Raw genomic sequence first — 19,422 nt, 5'->3', positions numbered from 1 at the left:
CCCTGTTCGGACGCCTTTTGCAGGAATGACTGAACCAGAAATCTATATTGGTTGAGATCGTGCGTTCATTCATTTGGCAACTACGTGGATCACCAGGGACGCGAGGCCTCAACAGGTACTATGATTTAAAAATAATTTTTTGTTTTTAAAATTTTTTAATACTGTTTGATTTTTGTTTTATAAAAACAAAATTTAAAAATAAAGTAAAATAGAAAATAATTTTTAAATAATGAGTAAAAGTTGTTTTAATTGATTTTTAAAAATAAAAGAAAAATATGGACCCATTTAATCATATTTTATGAAACTTGTTTTTAAAAACTATTTTTAAGTTAGAAAATAAAAAAATTTAAAAAACAAGTATAAAAAAATATGGCCAAATGGCCCTAAGGTATCAAAATATTTTTTCTATCTTAAATTTTAAATTTTCTAAAATTTAAAATTTTAATGTCATCTAAATTTGAATTATGCTATTTAAATTTTAAAATAAATTGAGGCATACATTCAAATTTAAGATAAAAAAAGTACTTTATAAATTCAAATTCTCCTGATTTTACTAATTTGTTTTTTATTATTTTAAATAAAACCCCAAACACGGAACAAAAAAAAGGCGGGAACTCCGTATTCCCAAATCATCAAATATCCTCGCAGATTCCAATTCCCGCCCCTCTTTCTACCCTGTGAGGACTCTTCATTCCATTTCTTCCCAATTTTCTCTCTCTAACCCTGTGAGAACTATTCGATTAGGGTTACAGATCCACATTCCTGGAGGTCGGTGCTACACTATGGTCTCTGTTTTTGTTTTTGTTTTTAGTTGAAATTCAGTATATTACATGAAAATTTCTTGGGAAACATCTCAGAAAGTAAAGAAGCCACTATTTTTGATGCTCAATTTGAAAAACGTTCTGTTAGCTCGATTTGTAATTTTTAATTTTTATTTATTTATTCTCAGAAACAGTAGAAGAAATGATGCTCTGAATTTTGCTTTGTTTTGTTTATTTTATTTTCCTCCGTTTTCTCGCAATCAAACGGATGGTGGATGCTGTTTTTCCGTGAAAATGGAACCCTAATTCATGTAGTTTTATCTGGCTTTGATACAGTGTCTTCATGTAGTCTAGATCTGAGCTACGGCATTGTCGAGTTTGATTCAAAATAGGTTTTGTTTCAAGGGCACCATGGCGGGTTTGTATCTTACGAATACAGAGCACTGTACATTAACTGCAGAGGACAGAGAAAAAGCTTGGCATATCCTTGCAATTTTGTTGAGTATAGGTCGCCCTGTGCGTCCTGAAGAACTTGCTTTGAAATGTGAATTTTTGGGCGCATCACCAGAGTTGGTTCGGTTCCTTTGTACAGTTCCTAGCTCACCTCTTCTTTTGATGGAGAATGGACTTGTTACAGCGTCCGCACCACCAGTTTTGCAGATTGGAAGGAGGATTTGTACCTTGAAAAGGTCATGGAATGGTGATGTCAAGACATACTTCAGAAAGCGGAAGGGACCAGCAGTGGACTCCATGCTGTGGTCAGTGTCCAAAAAGAGATTGAATCTGCCTTCTGAAAATGGTACGATTTGGTGGATGTTCTTTGGTATTTTGTTGTTGTTTTTTTTTTTTTTTTTTATAATTATTTTTAATTTCAAATTTTCTTGGCTGTTGATGGGGTTGAATCGGTAGCAGGTGAAAGCAGTCGGAACTTGTTGCAGGACCCAAATGGGGGCCAAAACAACTTTCCCAAGGTATTACTCTCATTTATATAAGTGTATGTGTCTTTTCATAGGTTTCTTCGAGGTCTCATTTGTAATTATATTTTGCATTATAGCAATTTCTCACCTCACTGATCCACATTACCTTCTTGTGCAAATGTTCTATAGTTTTGAAGTTCTTGTATCCCCTTAAAAATCTTGTTTCTATAAACATTTTCTTTACATTGTACCTTGCTGAATTGTACATTGACATAATGCAAATTATCATTGAAGCCCTTAAGGGAACCCTTTCACGTTTGTCATATAGTTTGTTTTTCATGTTGCATAATGCTGTGAAACTCAAAACATCAGGACCAGAGAAATTCCCCTTTATTTGCATGGGTTGACTTATCTAGCTGTTTGCACAAATTCCTTTCATATTCAATGGCCAAGCATATGAACAATCATTGTGATCAGTTAACACTCTGATATAATGATGTTTCAAGATTTTGAGAGGACTAGTTTTCTTGGAGTAGTAGTGAGTGACTCATGTGCAATCAGGTTGTACCTTTGACTACCTAATATTTAAAATCATGGCAAGTTCTCATATCCAGTCATGAAGTTGACACATAGCTGAGGCAAAATAGCAAATATTCTAATAAATTAATGTTGGATATGGTCCAAGGGAGGTCAGTCGTGTTCTTTGGATCCTGGGTTGATTTCTTATATTGGTTGAAAAATTATAAGCTTGTAGTATGGTGAATACAAATATAGATGCCTTATCATTCAGAAACTAAGGCTGATACATCATATCCTAGGGGCTCACACATGTGAAGATAGCATTAAAAAATTAAACTACAACATTCCATACGTACCAATATTAATTATAACCTACATTTGGGATACTACAAATGGCTTATGTGGCGTATACAAGGGAGATTCTTGCATGATTTCATGAAAGAGATCTATACGGATTCAATTTCAGTCATGTCTTTTTCCACCGGGGTAATGGGATCTTTATTCTGTCTCAGTTTGTGGTTGTAAATTTGCAATATCTTAATCTTATTTTACAATTATAATATCTATCTGCGTTAGGTGGTGGAATTTTCTCTTTACCAGCATCTCATCTCCATAAATGCATCATTCCTTTTCTTCTTTACACTTTGCAAACTATTGCAAGATTTCTTTTAATTACCTTTATGTTGAGCCTGAACATGTCTTTTGAACAAGAATATTTTTCAAATGACATTTTTTGTGGTTATGACTTGGTATCATTCAATGGGATTAGTTCAACCTGAATTTCCAAATCGAAAGACCAATTTTGGTCTAAATCATTGTCATTTAACTGGTCTGAGGCATCTTCTACTTTTTTAGTTTTTACATATGATGGTGTATTCCTTTGTTGGTCATTTCTTTTATTTTAGTCTCATCAGTCAATTACCTTCAATTTCCCTATGTTTGTGTTCTTTTAATGGTTTTCATTTTCTTTTCATTTTGAGTTCTAACATTTCCTTATTTAAAAAAGACTACGTATTTGAAATACTCTTCTTGAGTGCTTCATGATCTCTGATGGGATAGTTAGATTGACCATTAGGTGGGTTCATTTTTTTTACCTGATTGAAACTAGTGCGGAGCTTAACCTGTGGTTTTCTTCTAAATTCTTGCACCAAACAGCTGGAAGTGTAAGGTCATTATTGCCCATAAGCATGATAGTTTCTGTCAAGAGGGAATTCCTGCTTTCATTTTTATTCTATCCTGTATTGCTGTATCTTTGGCAATATTTACTTGTTAGGGCTCTATTTCAAAGGCTGAATCTAAAATTAGTAGTGGATCAACGTGGTGGCTTGTGGTTAGTTAATACTTGTCCAACCTAACTCTAGTTTGGGCTTCATGATATCATTGTTTTGTTTTATTTTTGAAAAGTAAAGAACGTGTCATAAAACCTGAATTGAAGACTGGTTTTGTAACACAGAATCATACTACAGGGTTTTGTAAAATTATTTTATCAATTCATTTTTCATTCCATACCTTAAACTTGTGACATTAATTCATTATAATGGTCAAGCTTCTGAGTTCTGTCATTTTCCCAGGAAAATGCTATTACTGTGATAAAAAACATGAATTTTCTGCCAGTGGACCTGCCGTCCAGTGAATGGAACTCGCAAAATTTGAATGAAGAGTTAGCTGCGACTCCCTTGCTTCTTGACTCCAATACTGAGAATTCAATTTTTTCTATCAGAGATGTTGACCATGTGGATGGCAAACATGAAAATGGTACAAATGGAACTATTTGTAAGGATCTCATGTGTTCTGAACATACATCCAAATGCCTGAATAACATTTTCATCACTGGAACAGATTTAAATATTCCCAAACTAATACAAGAGGAAAGAGTTCTAGCATGCAAGTCTGGTATGGGTTCAGCTCTTCTGATGAGTAAATTTGGAAATGCAGTATCATGCGAGGAAGCTCATCACATAGAATTACGAAATGATTCAGGTGTAACTGCTACATTTTGCCTTAAAGTAGACAAGCAGAACACTGCTTCAGCAGTGAAGGCTGGTATGAGTTATATTCATTCTTGTGAAGCTCCAATGCAGTTAGTGAAAGATACAAGAACCCAAGTGGAGATCAAGAAAGGTGGTTTAGTTAATACTGGTACCTCTAAAGAAGAGAAGAAAAACCTTGATCTTCTGGAGGAGGCTGCTAAAAATGATCAAGTACTATCAAAAGATTCTGAATTACAAAACTCCATAAATATAGTGAATATGGAGAGAGAACAAAGTAAGAAAGTCGAGAATCACGGAATGTTTCCATCAGATGAAGGTTTTTCTGCTCAGGAGCACCCTACAAAATCATTTGTCCATCTGAAGGCAGCACAGAAGATTGTTTTACCTTCACAATCACGAGTCCTCTTGGAGTCAAACTCTCCCAGACTGTCAGATCAATGTAATATTAGCCAGAAAGTTATCTCCATGAGCAAGAAGATAAAGCAAAGTCATAAGAATAATATGCATGCTAAAGAAAATATTGCTGCTCCTGAGGTAAGCTCTGCTTGCTTATTACCTAATGTTGGAAAAATTCTGTACTTCCATCTGGTGATGTACTGGAAAAGAATGTTTCCTATACTATTTGGATTTTGCGACCATAAACTAGTTTGGGTGTAATGATTCACAAGAGTGCTTGATGGTTGCTTTGTAGGACATGTTGGAGAAAAAGAAATTACCTCATTTTGAATCTTTTGTCATAGAGGAAGAAGAAGGTTCAGGTATTGAAACTTCATTACTTTCTTGGTTTCTATCATACTTAAATAGTTTACTCAAAAAGGGATCTCCTTATTGTTTTCTGTCATGCTCAAATATGCAGGTGGTTATGGCACTGTTTACAGGGCGCAGAGAAAGGATAATGGAAAACAAGTTGCTCTTAAATGTATATGAAACATCTCTTTCCTATACACAATGCTTTTGTTCGTTTAAATTTTAGAATTTAGATATTTAGGTTGCCTTGGTGATGGTATAAATTTCAGAATCTAGATGTTTAGGTTGCTTTGGTGATGAAATTTGAAATTCCAATAATACTTTGCTCTGCAGGATCTTGATTGATTGGTAATAAGCACTACTTAAATAGCAACTTATCTTACACTAGAAGTATGGAAAAAACTATACTCAGAGATGATTTGGAGTTCAATTTGATCACATGGGTCAGTTTGATTTCAAACAAAGCTGGATGCTTGCACTGATCTTGAATCTTGGCAGTTTTTGTATTATGTACCATTCTGTGATAGGTTCAGAAGTTTACATGTTATTAAATTTATAATGCATCTGCAGAAACTAATACTACATCGCATGCTTATTTGTTCTTCAGGTCCTCATGCTAATGCTCAAACACATTATGTTTATAATGAGCTAAAAATGCTTGAACGGTTTGGGTATGTATGTGGAAGTTCATCTCATGTTAATGATATATTACACATCTTAAAGGGAACCATATTGAAATATATCTGAAATTTTATTCTTTTGATGCAGGGGTAGGAACTTCATAATAAAGTATGAAGGCTCTTTCAAAGGCAAGACTGGTGATTGCTTTGTTCTGGAGCATGTTGAGCATGACAGGCCTGAGGTAATTGGATTCTTGTATAAATCATTTGTGATAATGAAAAGTGTACAACATGCTGCACAGTGCCTTCATAGAGCTTATAAACTTGTGCTGACCCAATGAATATGTTGATAAAGAATAGGGGGTTTCAATGTCTAATGTTTCTTAATAAGCAACCTGAACCTTTACTGTTTCCTTGGCCACCAATTCACTTGTTGAGTGGTGGAAGATTGAAGCCTCTTTCAGACTATTGTCTCTAGTACAACTTCAACTTTCTTCCTTGTTTGATGTCAGATTTGGTTTAATTTTTAGGTTTTAAAGAGAGAAATAGATGTATTTCAGCTTCAGTGGTATGGATATTGCATGTTTAAAGCCCTTGCATACCTACACAGGCAGGTAATATAACTGCAACAGCTTTTGTACATTTGTTGAAGCGATATGCTTTTTCCTGGAAAACCCAGATCTCATTTTTGGGCCATATTTGCAGGGAGTAGTACATAGAGATGTGAAGCCTGGCAACTTCCTTTTCTCTCGGAAGCTGAACAAAGGTTACCTCATTGATTTTAATCTAGCCCTGGTAAGGATTGTTATCTTGCTAGTGCTGCCTTACCCTTTTGCACAGCTCTATGAGAGTTGGTTTCACTGATATAAGTTTAATTTTGACTGTATTTATGTCATTTGTTCTCTTTCTTCCTTTTCACAGGATTTGCAGCGAAAGTATGCCAGTGGAAGTAAGCCTTGTCCTCATTTTAAGTACAGTTTAATCTGAGCTAGATATACATTGTTTTGGTGTTGTAGAGATAAGGGGGTGTGTTTTTGTGGGCCTTTGACATTTATTGTAAAATAAGGTTATTGCAAAGAGGTCCTGGAAACCTTTAGTTTTAAATTAAACGATGTTCTTACGTTTTTCAATATTTCTATCCTGCTGTTTTTGCCAAAAGTTAACAAATATTACCTTATAGTTAATTTTTTTGCATGATAATCATTGATGGTTACATGATTTGATTATTTCTTTAATATTAGTCATTTTTATTGGTCTGATAATTTGCTTAAACAAAAGTTCACCTACCTATGATTTTGGACTTCATTTAGGTAAATCAAAATCAAGCTTTGATCATGTTCCTCTACCCCTCTCAAAATCTTCTCCATCAACCAAAGATAAGAAGTTCATGAGGGGTAAATTTGAAGGAATTGTAGGCTCCAAGGCAACTCTTGAACCTAACAACATGAAGAAGATGGCTAATGCTGATCCATTAAAGACTCATCCTGACCTTGGTGGTAGGAACATATTTAGAAGCCAAGGTGCAGATGGCTCAGGTATTACCTCCACGAAGGATGTGACAAGTACTAGGACTCCTTCTGCAGAAAGGCTGAGGGAGCCCCTACCATCTTTGGGAAGGAAGGAGCTGATTAGCCTGGCACAGCATGCAATGCAAGGTCCAAATCAAGATGCCATAAATATTCCTGCTAGTCAAAGGAAAAGGGTTGCTGCTCCAGGCAAGGTGGACGAAAAAATTGTTTATCTGAGTCCAATGCCCCTGCACTCTATGGGTGTTGCTGTCACTGGTGCTGGTTTAATGAGAAGCAAAGGTGTGTATACAGATGAGGTATAATTGAACATATGATCTGACAATCCTCTCCACTGATTGCATCTTGTTGTTTCTAGGGGATGGAAAACATAAAAAGGAAGGTCCTTGTGTTGGAACCAAGGGTTTCCGGGCTCCAGAGGTGAGGTCTCATATCCATCCTTGTTCCTGTATCTGGATTTTACTTAATATTCATTTTTATTCATACTCCACAATTCTGTTCAAGTTTTACCTTATTGGGCTTATTTCAGGAATGGTGCAATGATGTGCTTGTTGAAAAAATTGTCATTTTCCTTATTTCTTAGGCTTGGTATGGATTTGGAATTTATGAAGGGAAAGAAAATCGAGGGAGACTAAGGGCTTGTTTGGGAACATTTTCAAAAACAGTTCTCAAAAAATAGTTTCCAAGAACATTTTTCAAAAATGTTTTCTAGAATAAACAATTTATTTGGGAACTTAAAATGTTTTCAACCTATTTTTTGTATTTCCAAATATTTCTTACAAATAACTTTTATCTATAATGCTTTATTGTCAATTGTTGTCCATATTTATACAATTACTTTTTAAAATAGTCCCAAAAAACAAGTGAAAACAATTAAAATATGTTATCAAAAAACACTTTATTTTCATAACAAGTTCTCAAAAAATTGTTTTCTATCAAAAAATACCAAATGTGTTCTTGAGTTTAGGAATTAGTTTTTTATTTTTAAAAACAGTTTCCAAATAGACTCAAAATTTTCTTATTTGGTTGTGATTGGAAGACACATTGGAAAAGGAATCATAATTAAAAATTATGTGAAAACTTAAACATTTTACAAACTAATTCTCTCTTAGAACAGAAAATAAAGGTGTGGAAAGGGGATAAAATTATATTAGGTTAAAACTTGTTTTTTCTCTTACCTTAAGTGAATCCTTAGACATTGTTTGATAGTGAAGTTGTGAAAAGAGAGAAAATAGAGAATCCCTAATTTTTGTTATAAAAAACTATTAATAATACACATTGGACTTGGGTATATATATACATGCTAGTGGAACCCACAATACAATAAGGAAAAAAAAAGAAAAAGTAAATAATTGTACATTATCTAACATTCCCCCTCAAGCTGGAGCATATATATTATATGCACCAAGTTTGTTACAAATGTATTTAATTCTAGGACCTTTGAGAGATTTAGTAAAAATATTTGCTAGTTGATCATTTGAATTGACAAAACTAGTTGCCACACATCATGATGCGATCTTCTCTCTAATGAAGTGACAATTAACTTCAATGTGTTTGGTCCTTTCATGGAAGACTGGATTGGATGTAATATGCAAAGCGGCTTGGTTGTCACAGATGAGCTTCATCTGTTCATCTTTTCCAAATCTCAACTCTCGAAGAAGATGTTTCAATCAATGTTTTAAAAACCCGACTGGTCGAACCGTCGACCGGTGACCTTTCCGATTCGGTCCAGCCCAATGAATCGTTTTATGGTCAAACCGGTATTGAATCAGTCAAACCGCCGGTTGAACCGCCAAACTAGTCAAATCGGCCAAGTTTTTTTTTTCTGTTCTACAAATACTTGTTACTATTAAGAGGCCCATTAACGATTGAGCCCATTCCACGCCTAATACTTTTAAAACTTAACTAATTATAAGCCCGTATTTGGTTCAAGCCACCAGGCCCAATCCAATAAAAATATAGCTTATAAATCTTTCCCTTGGGCCATGCCTCTTGGCCCAATTTGCTGGCTTGCTTAGCTTGCAAAGCATGTTGCAAGGTATCTATTTATAGAGCACTTGAAGCACATGGAATTCATGTGCTTCCAATGTGGGACTGAGAATAGGACTAACATGGCCTCTTTGAGGGCTGGACGCATGAGGGTTGGACGCATGAGGGCTGGACTTTTGAACCATTGAGCATTACAATGTTGTTAAAATATATATATATATATATATAATAAGACTTAAGATTAATGTTTTTATTTCAAATTTTTATCATATAAAATCTTTAAAGAAATGTAAATATTTAAATTCCTGTTTATTTTTATAATAATAATTATAAAAAATAATATAAACTAATTAATAGAATAATTTTAAAGCAATAAAATACAAAAAAAAAAAAGATAAAATTAAATATTATAAAATTTTTCATCTTAAATATATCTTCATTCTTAAATATTACATATTCTTATTTAATAAAATTTAAAATATTAAACTTTATCATTTAATTTAATATACCAAATATAAAAACCAAACATTATTAAAATTTATAATTTTATATATTTTTAATTTTTATAATTATTTTTAATTTTATATAATATATAAATTATATATTTATTACATCACCGGTTCAACCGCGGTTCGACCGCCGATTCGATCAGTGAATCGTGACCCGGTAATTTTTTCGGTTCGATGACTGGTTCGGTTTTGAAAACATTGGTTTCAACCATATGAGTTTATATGTTGCCAGAGCCATAACTCGATACTCGGTTTCAGCACTAGATCTAGTCACTACATCTTATTTCTTACTTTTCCAGGATATTAGGTTATCTCCAATAAAAACACAATACCCGGAAGTGGAACGTCTATCTGTGGGTGAGCTAGCCCAATTTGCATTTGTGTAACCAACAACCTGGGTATGACTTCTGTTCTCGTACAACACACCTTGACTTGGTGTGTTTTTGATATATCAAAGAATGCGGATTACAACATCCCAATGGCTATCACATGGTGATTGTAGGAATTGACTAACAACACTTACAGGAAAAGAAATGTCTGGACGAGTAATGGTGAGGTAGTTCAGTTTACCTACAAGTTGCCGATATCTCTCAGGATCTCCTAAAGGCTCCCCTTGTCCTGGTATAAGTTTGACATTTGGATCCATAGGAGTGTCTATCGGTTTACAGTCTAACATATCGGTTTTTTCCAAGATGTCTAAAGCATACTTCCTTTAGGAAAAAACCACATCGGAATAGGATTAAGCTATCTCAATCCCTAAGAAATACTTGAGTTTCCCTAAGTCTTTAGTCTGAAAGTAGGTGAAAGGTGTTGCTTTAGTTTCTGAATACCATTTTGATCACTGCCTGTAATGACGATATCGTCCACATAAACTACCAGATAAATACACTGCCTCAAAGAGTTATGATGATAGAAAACAGAATGGTCTGCTGTACTGCGAAACATGCCAAGCTCTTGAACAATAGAACTAAAACGGCTAAACCATGCTCGAGGAGATTGTTTCAAACCATATAGAGAACGACGTAACCTGCACACTAAACCAGACTCCCTCTGAGCAACAAAACCAGGTGGTTGCTTCATATAAACTTCCTTAACAAGATTCCTATGAAGGAAAGCATTTTTAATATCTAACTGATAAAGAGACCAAGAACGCATAGCAGTCATGGAGAGCAATAGACAAATAGAAGCTATCTTGGCAATAGGAAAGAAAGTGTCACCATAATCAGAACTATAAACCTGAGTATAGCCTTTAGCAACTAAGCGGGCCTTAAGGCGGCGATCAAATTGACCATCAGGGCCAACCTTAACTGTGTAGACCCAACGACAACCAACTATAAATTTACCAGAGAATAAAACAACAAGATCCCAAGTGCCATTGGAGTGTAAAGCAACCATTTCATCTACTATTGCTTGTCGCTAGCCTGGATGGGAAAGAGCCTCAGGGGTGCTATTGGGAAGAGAAATAGAAGATATAGCAGAAACAAATGTAGAATAGGGTGAAGATAATCAATGGTAACTCAAAAAATTGTAAATGAAATGAGGATTACGAGTAGATCGATTACCTTTCCCAAGAGTAATGGGTAAGTCAACAGAAGGAGGCAAAGCCGAGGCAGGAGAAGCCGAAGGGATAGGAAGTGAGTCAGCACGTACCTTGGTCAAAGAAGAAGGAACAACGACACGATGACAGCGATGATAAACCTGATGTGGGCGAGAAGACACTGCATCAAGTGGGGAGATAATGGAAAGGGGTAAGACTTCAGAAACAAGAAGAGACTCAAAGGTGGAGAAGAATGGTGAGTCCTCAAAGAAGGTGACATCAGCGGAGAGAAAGTAACAATGAGTCTCAAAGGAATAACAACGATAACCCTTTTGAAGTCTGGAGTATCCCAAGAAGATGCATTTTGTGGCTTTGGTAGAAAGTTTGTCCTGTCCTAGAGTGAGAATATGAACAAAACAAGTACAACAAAAAACACGAGGAGGAAGGAAATAAAGTGGTTGGTCAGGGAAAAGAAGGAAATGAAGAATCTGATCGTGTAATACAGATGAGGGCATACGATTAATCAAATAACATGTTGTAAGAACAACGTCCCCCCAAAAACGAAAAGGAACATTACTATGGAGAAGGAGAGTATGAGTTGTCTCAACAAGATGTTGATTCTTACGTTCAGCTATCCCATTTTGTTGAGGAGTATGAGCACAAGAAGATTGATGAAGGATCCTCATCTCCTAAAACTTTCCGGTCAACCGTATCGTTGTCAGAAAACCTTCACCGTCGGTGACTTTTTCCAGTGAAGTCCTTTTCCGACACTGACCATACCATCAAGTGCGCAAGGAGGAGATCTTCAAGTTTTGTCAAAGCACTGGAGAGGGAATCTCAATCACGCACCGGCCACGCGCATTTCTTTTCTGACGGCCTGAACCACACGCGAGGGCGTGTGGAGCACTTTCCGGCAACGCACTTCCACCTCCAGCCTCGCCTAATGCCGTCTAGTTACGTTCCATCTGTGTTTGTGCCATCCAAGCCCTGCAAGTGCATTTTTTAGGGTTTTTGTCTCCGTCGCCCCTCTAAACAGTTTTTCCGACGACCTCTGGTGACTTCCTCTTCACCTCGAGCCCTGCATGTGTGTTAGGAAGTGTTCTTCTACCCTTCTAGTAGTATCACATTTGTTTTTCCTTACTATTTGGTCTCTCACAGTTGCGGATCCTCAGTTTTTCTTCTTTCTGTCGTATTAGGGCTCTCTTTGATCCAAACATATTTCATTCTCCAGATAAATAGGTATGACTACTAAAAGTTCCATTTTTTCCCCTGTTATATCTGGATCTCCTATGATTACTTCAGAGAAATTGGTTGGCAGTGAAAATTATTTGTCTTGGTCTGTCTCTGTGGAGCTTTGGTTTATGAGTCAAGGTTATGAGGATCACCTTGTTACGCAGGAAACGAATATCCTTGAGGTTGATAGAGTACAATGGATGAAGATAGATGCACAGTTATGTAGTGTGTTATGGCAATCAGTTGATCCTAAGATTTTGCTTCATCTTCAGACTTATAAAACATGCTTTAAATTTTGGAATCAGGCGAAAGGACTATACACGAATGATATCCAACGTCTTTATAAGGTGGCTTCTTCTATTGTCAATGTCAGACAACAAGACATGGATTTATCTACTTATATTGGCCAAATTGCCTCTCTTAAGGAGGAATTCTTGATCGTGATGCCTCTTACTACTGATGTTGGGGATCAACAAACACAGATTGACAAGTTCTTCATGGTTCTTACGCTTATTGGCCTCCATCCAAATCTTGAGACCGTCCGCGATCAGATTCTTGGCAGTTCCTTCGTTCCATCCTTAGATGATATGTTTGCTCGCCTCTTTCGTATCTTCTCCACTCAGACTTTGCCATTTGATAACACTTCAAATTCTTCCGTGTTAGTTTCTCAAACTAACTCTCGAGGAGAACGCAATGGTAATCGAGGTAGAGGCTAACGTCCTCATTGCAGTTATTGCAATAAGCTTGGCCACACTTGTGATCGGTGTTATCAGTTACATGGGCGGCCTCCCCGCATTGCCCATTGGCCCAATCATCTGATCCTTAGCCGCCTCAGCCTCCGAGCTTCTCCACATCTCAGGGTATTTCCCTCACTAACAATGAGTATGATGAGTATCTCCACTATTAGGCTACCAAGTCAACTTCTGTTACTTCTGTTGCCTAGACTGGTAATGCTTCTGCTTGTTTTACCCACACATCTTCTCTTGGACCTTGGATTCTAGATTTTGGCGCTTTTGATCATATATTTGGTAATAAGGATCTTTTCTCTTTTATTACTACTATGCCTTACCTACTATTACCTTAGCTAATGGTTCTCAAACTGTGGCTAAAGGCATTGGTTTGGCACATCTTTTCCCTTCTCTACCTCATTTCTGTCCTTTATACTCTTGAGCAATGTTTTCAGAATCGGACTGATGATTGAACCGGAAAAGTTACCGGTTATCGGTTCACGGTTCATTGGTCGGACCGATGGTTGAACCGGTGACGTAATAAATATATAATTTATATATTATTAAAATTAAAAATAATTATAAAAAATTAAAAATATATATGAATAAATTAAAAATCAATAATATTATTAAATTAAATCATATTAATATTTTTAATTTTATTAAATGAAATATGTAAAATATTTAAATGTGAATATATTAAAAATGAAAATTTAAACTAATTTTATAATTTTTAAAAATATTACAAAAAATTTTAAAATCTAATATATATTATTTTGTTTGGCATATTAGATAACAAAAACTATGTAGTTGAGTGGTGTCCTTAGATGGCTATAGAATCTGGGGTCCCAGGTTCAAATCTTCTTGGGTGGGGCTTATATTTTTTTTTTCATTGATTAGGTTGGTTAGCAATCCCACATCGGATTGTAAGAGAAATGAGGATGCAATGGATGCCTATAAAAGCTATCCATTGAGGGCTAATGCATTACCTCATCTGTTGGGCCAAGACTTAGCCCACAATATGGTTGAGTGGGGTATGGGCTGTGTCATTATGAGACAAGGCCTAGCATGGGCTTTTGCCAAATCTTTTTATACAAGGGAGCCTTTAAAATGGTGGTCCAACTAGAACTGTTTTGTTCAATTAGAACCGTCTGGTTCCACAGGGTCATTGGTCCGACCGTCGATTTAGGCGGTTCATGACCGGTTTAATTCTTAAACGGTTCAAAGGGCAAGTCGGATCGGAATTGCGACTGGTTGACGGTTGAATCGGTTGGACTGGCTGGTTCAGTTTTTAAAACATTGCTCCTGAGTGTTCCTTTAATCTTATCTCCATCAGCAAAATCACTCATACTCTTAACTGCTCTGATACCATGTGAAAAGAGAGAATGGAGAATTCCTAATTTTTGTTATTAAAAACTATTAGCAATACACATTGGACTTGGGTATATATATACATGCTAGTGGGACCCACAATACAATAAAGAAAAAAAAAGAAAAGTAAATAACTATACATTATCTAACAGAAATTATGCAAAGTAAATACACTAATGGTTAAAGAAAGTTTATTTCCATTTGCTTTCTAGTTGACATGAAATTTTGCAAGAAACTGATATTGTTTTTTGATTCAATGGAATAAAGGGACCATAGAGTGAAATACCCTTGGTAGTTAGGAAATGAACCAGAAAGCTTTATCTAATTTTTAAAGGGTAGGAGGAATTTGGTTTTTAATAAGCCTAACTTCAATTTCTTTAGTTTAAGAAAATCAATCCAAAATTAATGATTAAAATCCCCTAAATTTATTGCTTAATCGGTTGGAAATATGTTCTAAAAATTAATTATGCTTATTGACAATATTTTGAATATAAAAATGAAATTAACCATACAAAATTTTTTACCAAAAGAAGTCTAAGGAAAGTGGAAAATTATGAGATAGGTGACTAAAGCAATCCATTATAAATGAAAATTGAGTATAGGAATAATGATGGATCTAAATGACATAACCAATATGAATTCACAGGTCACATGCATCATAAGTGATGCTTTTTGGAATTGGAGATTCATTGGAACAAACACACATGAACAATTGTTGAACATAAGTGTTAAGGTATTGATTAGCTTAAAAGCTTGATTTTTTAGGTGATGAATTGACAATGCCCATCAAGTTGACTTGGGTCTAAACTATACAACTCGTCACACCTTGCAAACTTCTCTCACTTGCATGTGAGCTTAGTAAATAAAGGAAATAAACCAACATTGAGTTTTCCATCAATTGAAACAACTGTTAGATTGATCAAAGAGCAATTATCTTGCTTGATTGACCAAACTTTCCCTTGGATTGATTGAAGAATGATTATCTTACTTTATCAATCAAAACTTCTACTACATATAGTGAAGAAAAATTAATTATTTTCCTTGATCCATTTCTTTTTCAAAAAATAATGTTTTTAGTCAATTTAAAAAAAAAAATTACTTAAGGTATTTTCCTTTGCAAAATAAAGGAAACATCTATTTGTCAAAGACCACTCTCTATTTGCCTAAGTTGCCTCCCAAGCAAAAAAGCCCACCTTCGGGGGAATCCAAGAGTTCCAAATCACACTAGTAGGAAATGACATTGTACTTTTTGACTCTAAAGCTGAGCATAGGGCTTTAGTAGGAAACTTCCCATTTTTTGACCCTATCCAAATCACTTTATCTTCCTCCTTACGCACCCTCCCTTGCAAGCTCAAAATGAAACACTCCACTAAATCCACCTCCTAATCATTTAGGAGCCTAGAAAAATGGAGGGCCCACCTTCAACTATTGGGTATCAAACATCCACCATCCAATCCTCTTTAAAGTCAACAATAACATAAAGAGAAGGAAAGGTAGTACATAGTGCTTGATCACCACACCACTTCTCGTTCCAAGATTTCACCCTCCACCCACTATCGATTAAGAAAGCAACTCTACTCTACTAGCTAAAAGGTTTCAACCCTTTCTAATGACTTTCCATAACCCTACCTTACAACTTTCTCTCACTACCTTAGAGTGCCACCCTTTATCTTCTACCCTATAGTTGTCACTTATAACTTGCTTCCATAAGGACTCGCTATCCTTAGTAAATCGCTAACTCCGTTTACCAAGAAGAGCTTTGTTAAGCTTTGTAAGATTTCTTACACCCAATCCACCCTTATTCTTCTTTGCACAAACTATGGCCCACCTTACTAAGTGGGGCTTCTGCTCGAGGGCTTCTCCTCTCCAAGGGAAATCCCTTTAAATCTGCTCCAACCTCATCCCAACTGTTCTTAGAATGTGGAACAAAGACATGAAATAGATAGACATGCTAGATAACATACTTCAAATTAGGGTAATCCTCCCACTCTTGGATAAGTACTGCCTTTTCCACATGGCTAGCTTTTTGCGAAAGAGAAACAAGCTTGTAAAGCTACTCTCTTTTGCCTATTGTAGACCATATGGAAAGAGAGAATTGAGAGAGCATTTGAGAATATTGAAAAAACATATCAGACAATCAAACACTCATTTATGTATGATTTTTGGGAATGGTTGCAGTGAATATAGGAGATTGCCTTTGTCCATGGTGGTCTTTATTGTTTAGTTGATCTCTATATTGTAGGTGGAAGATGTTTTTTGCATTTACTACATCTTGGTGCAGCTTTTTGGCACCCTTGTTTACACTGTGTATGCTTTAGCACACACTTTTGTTAGGAGTTGTTTCATATAATGGATATATTGTTTATTTCCCTATCCAAAAATAAAATTTTACACCAAAAGCTTGCAAGGGCCTTAAATTAATTAAAACCTTTTGAATGTTTGAAGCTATAGCCTTGTGGCTGAAAGCTTCATGCCTTAAGCCTTAATATAAGGTGAGGCTAAGCCTCTTTTACCTTGTATTGAGGTTATAGCTTTAAAGCTAATTCACATAGCCTTGCCTCAAATGAGCATTAAGGCATAAACCTCATTATCCTTTTAAAACACTAGTTGTCAATACATGCAATAATACATCATTTCAAAATAAAAAACATTATGTTGAAGATATTTTATGGATTTCTTTCTCAAATTTGGTGATAATAGAGAAATTATAGAAATATATAAAAAAAAATCAGTGACATTATGGAAATATTGAAAATATCAAAGATATTATGGCAGAATGATGTCTCTTTATATTTTTATTGAATCCCAATGAAACAGAGAAATATCATGAATATTGGTAACCTTTTTGTATGTTCTTATAAACTTCTTAGGGTCAATTTGATTAGTGTATGGAGTGGAGGAAGTTGTAGACTATCTCACTACGCAAGTTTCTGTGAACTTTGCAGGAAGTAGTTGGGGGAAAGATGCCATAAAAGGGCAATGATAGTTTTGCACTTTCATTGGAAAATTTAGCTTTACTGCTTTTCAAACTCTTGAGAGCCATCCTATCCCAAGAAAGTTGCTATTTTCTTTCCCTTGTCAGCACTTTCATTCTAACCAAACTTAGCCAAAGATATTTACAGGGGAAAGATGCCATAAAAGGGCAATGGTAGTTTTGCACTTTCATAAGAAAATTCTGCTTTACTGCTTTTCAAACTCTTGAAAGCCATCCCATCCCAAGAAAGTTGCTATTTTCTTTCCCTTGCCAGCATTTTCATTCTAACCAAACTTAAGCCAAAGATATTTGCAAGCATAAATCCCTAATAAATGTTCTGTTCCTCAAAGCTTTACATATATATGCATCTAGGTCTGAAATTTTGTTATCCACCTCAATAAGGACAAACGCTAAAACTTAGGACAAAGAATTTGGATAGGGTAAAAAAAATATTGAATTTAAATGTTTCTTGGATTGTAAAAGTGAATGTCTTGAGATGTGCTGTGTTCATGCAGGTTTTGTTCAGATCTCTACATCAAGGCTCCAAGGTTGATATCTGGTCAGCTGGGGTTACTCTACTTTATCTAATGGTTGGAAGATCCCCATTTGTTGGAGATCCTAAACAGTAAATTCACTGTGCCTAAACACGAGCATAATAGACACCAAGTTTTCATGTCCACATTTTGCTTGCTAAATTTTTTTGTCATGGCAGGAATATAAAGGACATTATGAAGTTGAGGGGAAGTGAAGATCTATGGGAGGTGGCCAAGCTACACAATCGGGAATCGTCATTTCCAGTGGTATTTATCATTTATAATTCTTTCTTCCATAACATATTCTTCAGGCAGAAAGATGTATTGTAAGCCTTCAGATAACGTTATTTCTGATCATAATAGTTTGGATTCAAGATGTTGTTTGCCTCTATTATAGCTGCTAGAAGTCTCATTATTTTTGCACTTGAAATTTATGAAAATGGTTCACTATTGATGTCTAATTTGAAAAAATGCATGGTGAAAAAAAAACAAATTGTACTCAGATGGTTGAGTGTGACATTAGAATGACATTTGTTACTAAATTTTTAAGCTTGGCTTCAGTGCCTTCCATAAGACCTTGTCAAAAACCAAGAACACTGCTAACATGTAGGCACACCATAACGACATCATATGATTTAGCCTTTTAAGTTCCTTATTAATGCTTTGTGTCAAAATTATCTCTATGTTGCAGGAATTGTTTGACATACAGTTCTTGCCATCGGTGGAATTAAAGCACTGGTGTAAGCTTAACACAAAAAGGCCAGAGTTCTTCAAACTCATACCAAGATCACTCTTTGATCTTGTGGATAAGTGCTTGACAGTAAATCCAAGACTAAGGATTAGTGCGGAGGAAGCTCTTAGGCATGAATTCTTTGCCCCATGCCATGAGAGCCTCAAGAAACAGAGGATGCTTAGACAGGGGCTGAGGTTGGAGTCGGGAGAATATCGAAGTGGCCATCTTGAACATGCAAATAGTCAAGTCTCATTAGACCTATGATGGTTTTTACATGGTAAGGCTTTTCAAGCATTTTTCAGAGGTTCATTCTTCTAACTGAAATGCCACTCGCTTCAGTGACAAAATTGCCTTTCCCATTTTTGTGGGGTTATGAAGCGAGCTTGGAACTTTAATTACCCTTGGCCATTACTCTGAATCCTTTGCTTTTAAATTACCTTTTTGTATCATTGATCGAGTTTATGTTAAGATGTACATGTGATTGATCCCCATAAAGATAAATAGACAAATATACTGCTTGGGTGCTGCAAACCTTAGAAAGATTCAGGCCATCCAAACTTGGCTGTAAGACCAGCAATTTAACAGCTTCCAAGTTGGGCGCAAAATAAAATGCCATCAATCTGCAAATTAAATAATTCTATTTTTGTGCAAGTCATGTTTGGAACAGTGGAATAGAGACTGAAAATGCAAAGTCGATTAATTTCCTGTTCTTTAATGCTTTTGGATTGCTTTTT

At 35.6% G+C, this 19,422-nt stretch overlaps 1 protein-coding gene across 5 annotated transcripts; it reads left to right on the top strand.

Moving 5' to 3' along the window:
- The first annotated feature begins 630 nt into the window (after positions 1-630).
- LOC100261519 (uncharacterized) lies at positions 631-19,228 on the top strand. Of its 5 annotated transcripts, XM_019225761.2 has the most exons (18): positions 632-768; positions 1,098-1,560; positions 1,671-1,732; positions 3,769-3,952; positions 4,037-4,090; positions 4,178-4,722; positions 4,880-4,946; positions 5,045-5,107; positions 5,543-5,606; positions 5,704-5,797; positions 6,086-6,169; positions 6,261-6,350; positions 6,477-6,504; positions 6,866-7,363; positions 7,440-7,501; positions 17,938-18,047; positions 18,135-18,222; positions 18,647-19,228. In XM_019225761.2, the coding sequence occupies exons 2-18, from the start codon at positions 1,173-1,175 to the stop codon at positions 18,950-18,952; spliced, it is 2,787 nt and encodes a 928-aa protein (XP_019081306.1). In that variant the 5' UTR covers positions 632-768; positions 1,098-1,172; the 3' UTR covers positions 18,953-19,228. The 5 variants fall into 5 exon arrangements, with proteins under 5 accessions (XP_019081305.1, XP_019081306.1, XP_010661408.1 ...); XM_019225760.2 differs by having other exon boundaries at positions 631-768; positions 3,769-4,090; XM_010663106.3 differs by having other exon boundaries at positions 4,037-4,722.
- The last annotated feature ends 194 nt before the right edge of the window (positions 19,229-19,422 follow it).

This window comes from Vitis vinifera, chromosome 15 (assembly GCF_030704535.1).
Source record: "Vitis vinifera cultivar Pinot Noir 40024 chromosome 15, ASM3070453v1".
Taxonomy (NCBI): domain Eukaryota; kingdom Viridiplantae; phylum Streptophyta; class Magnoliopsida; order Vitales; family Vitaceae; genus Vitis; species Vitis vinifera.
Note: the sequence above shows the minus strand (reverse complement) of the source record. Positions and strands in the feature narration are given on the sequence as shown.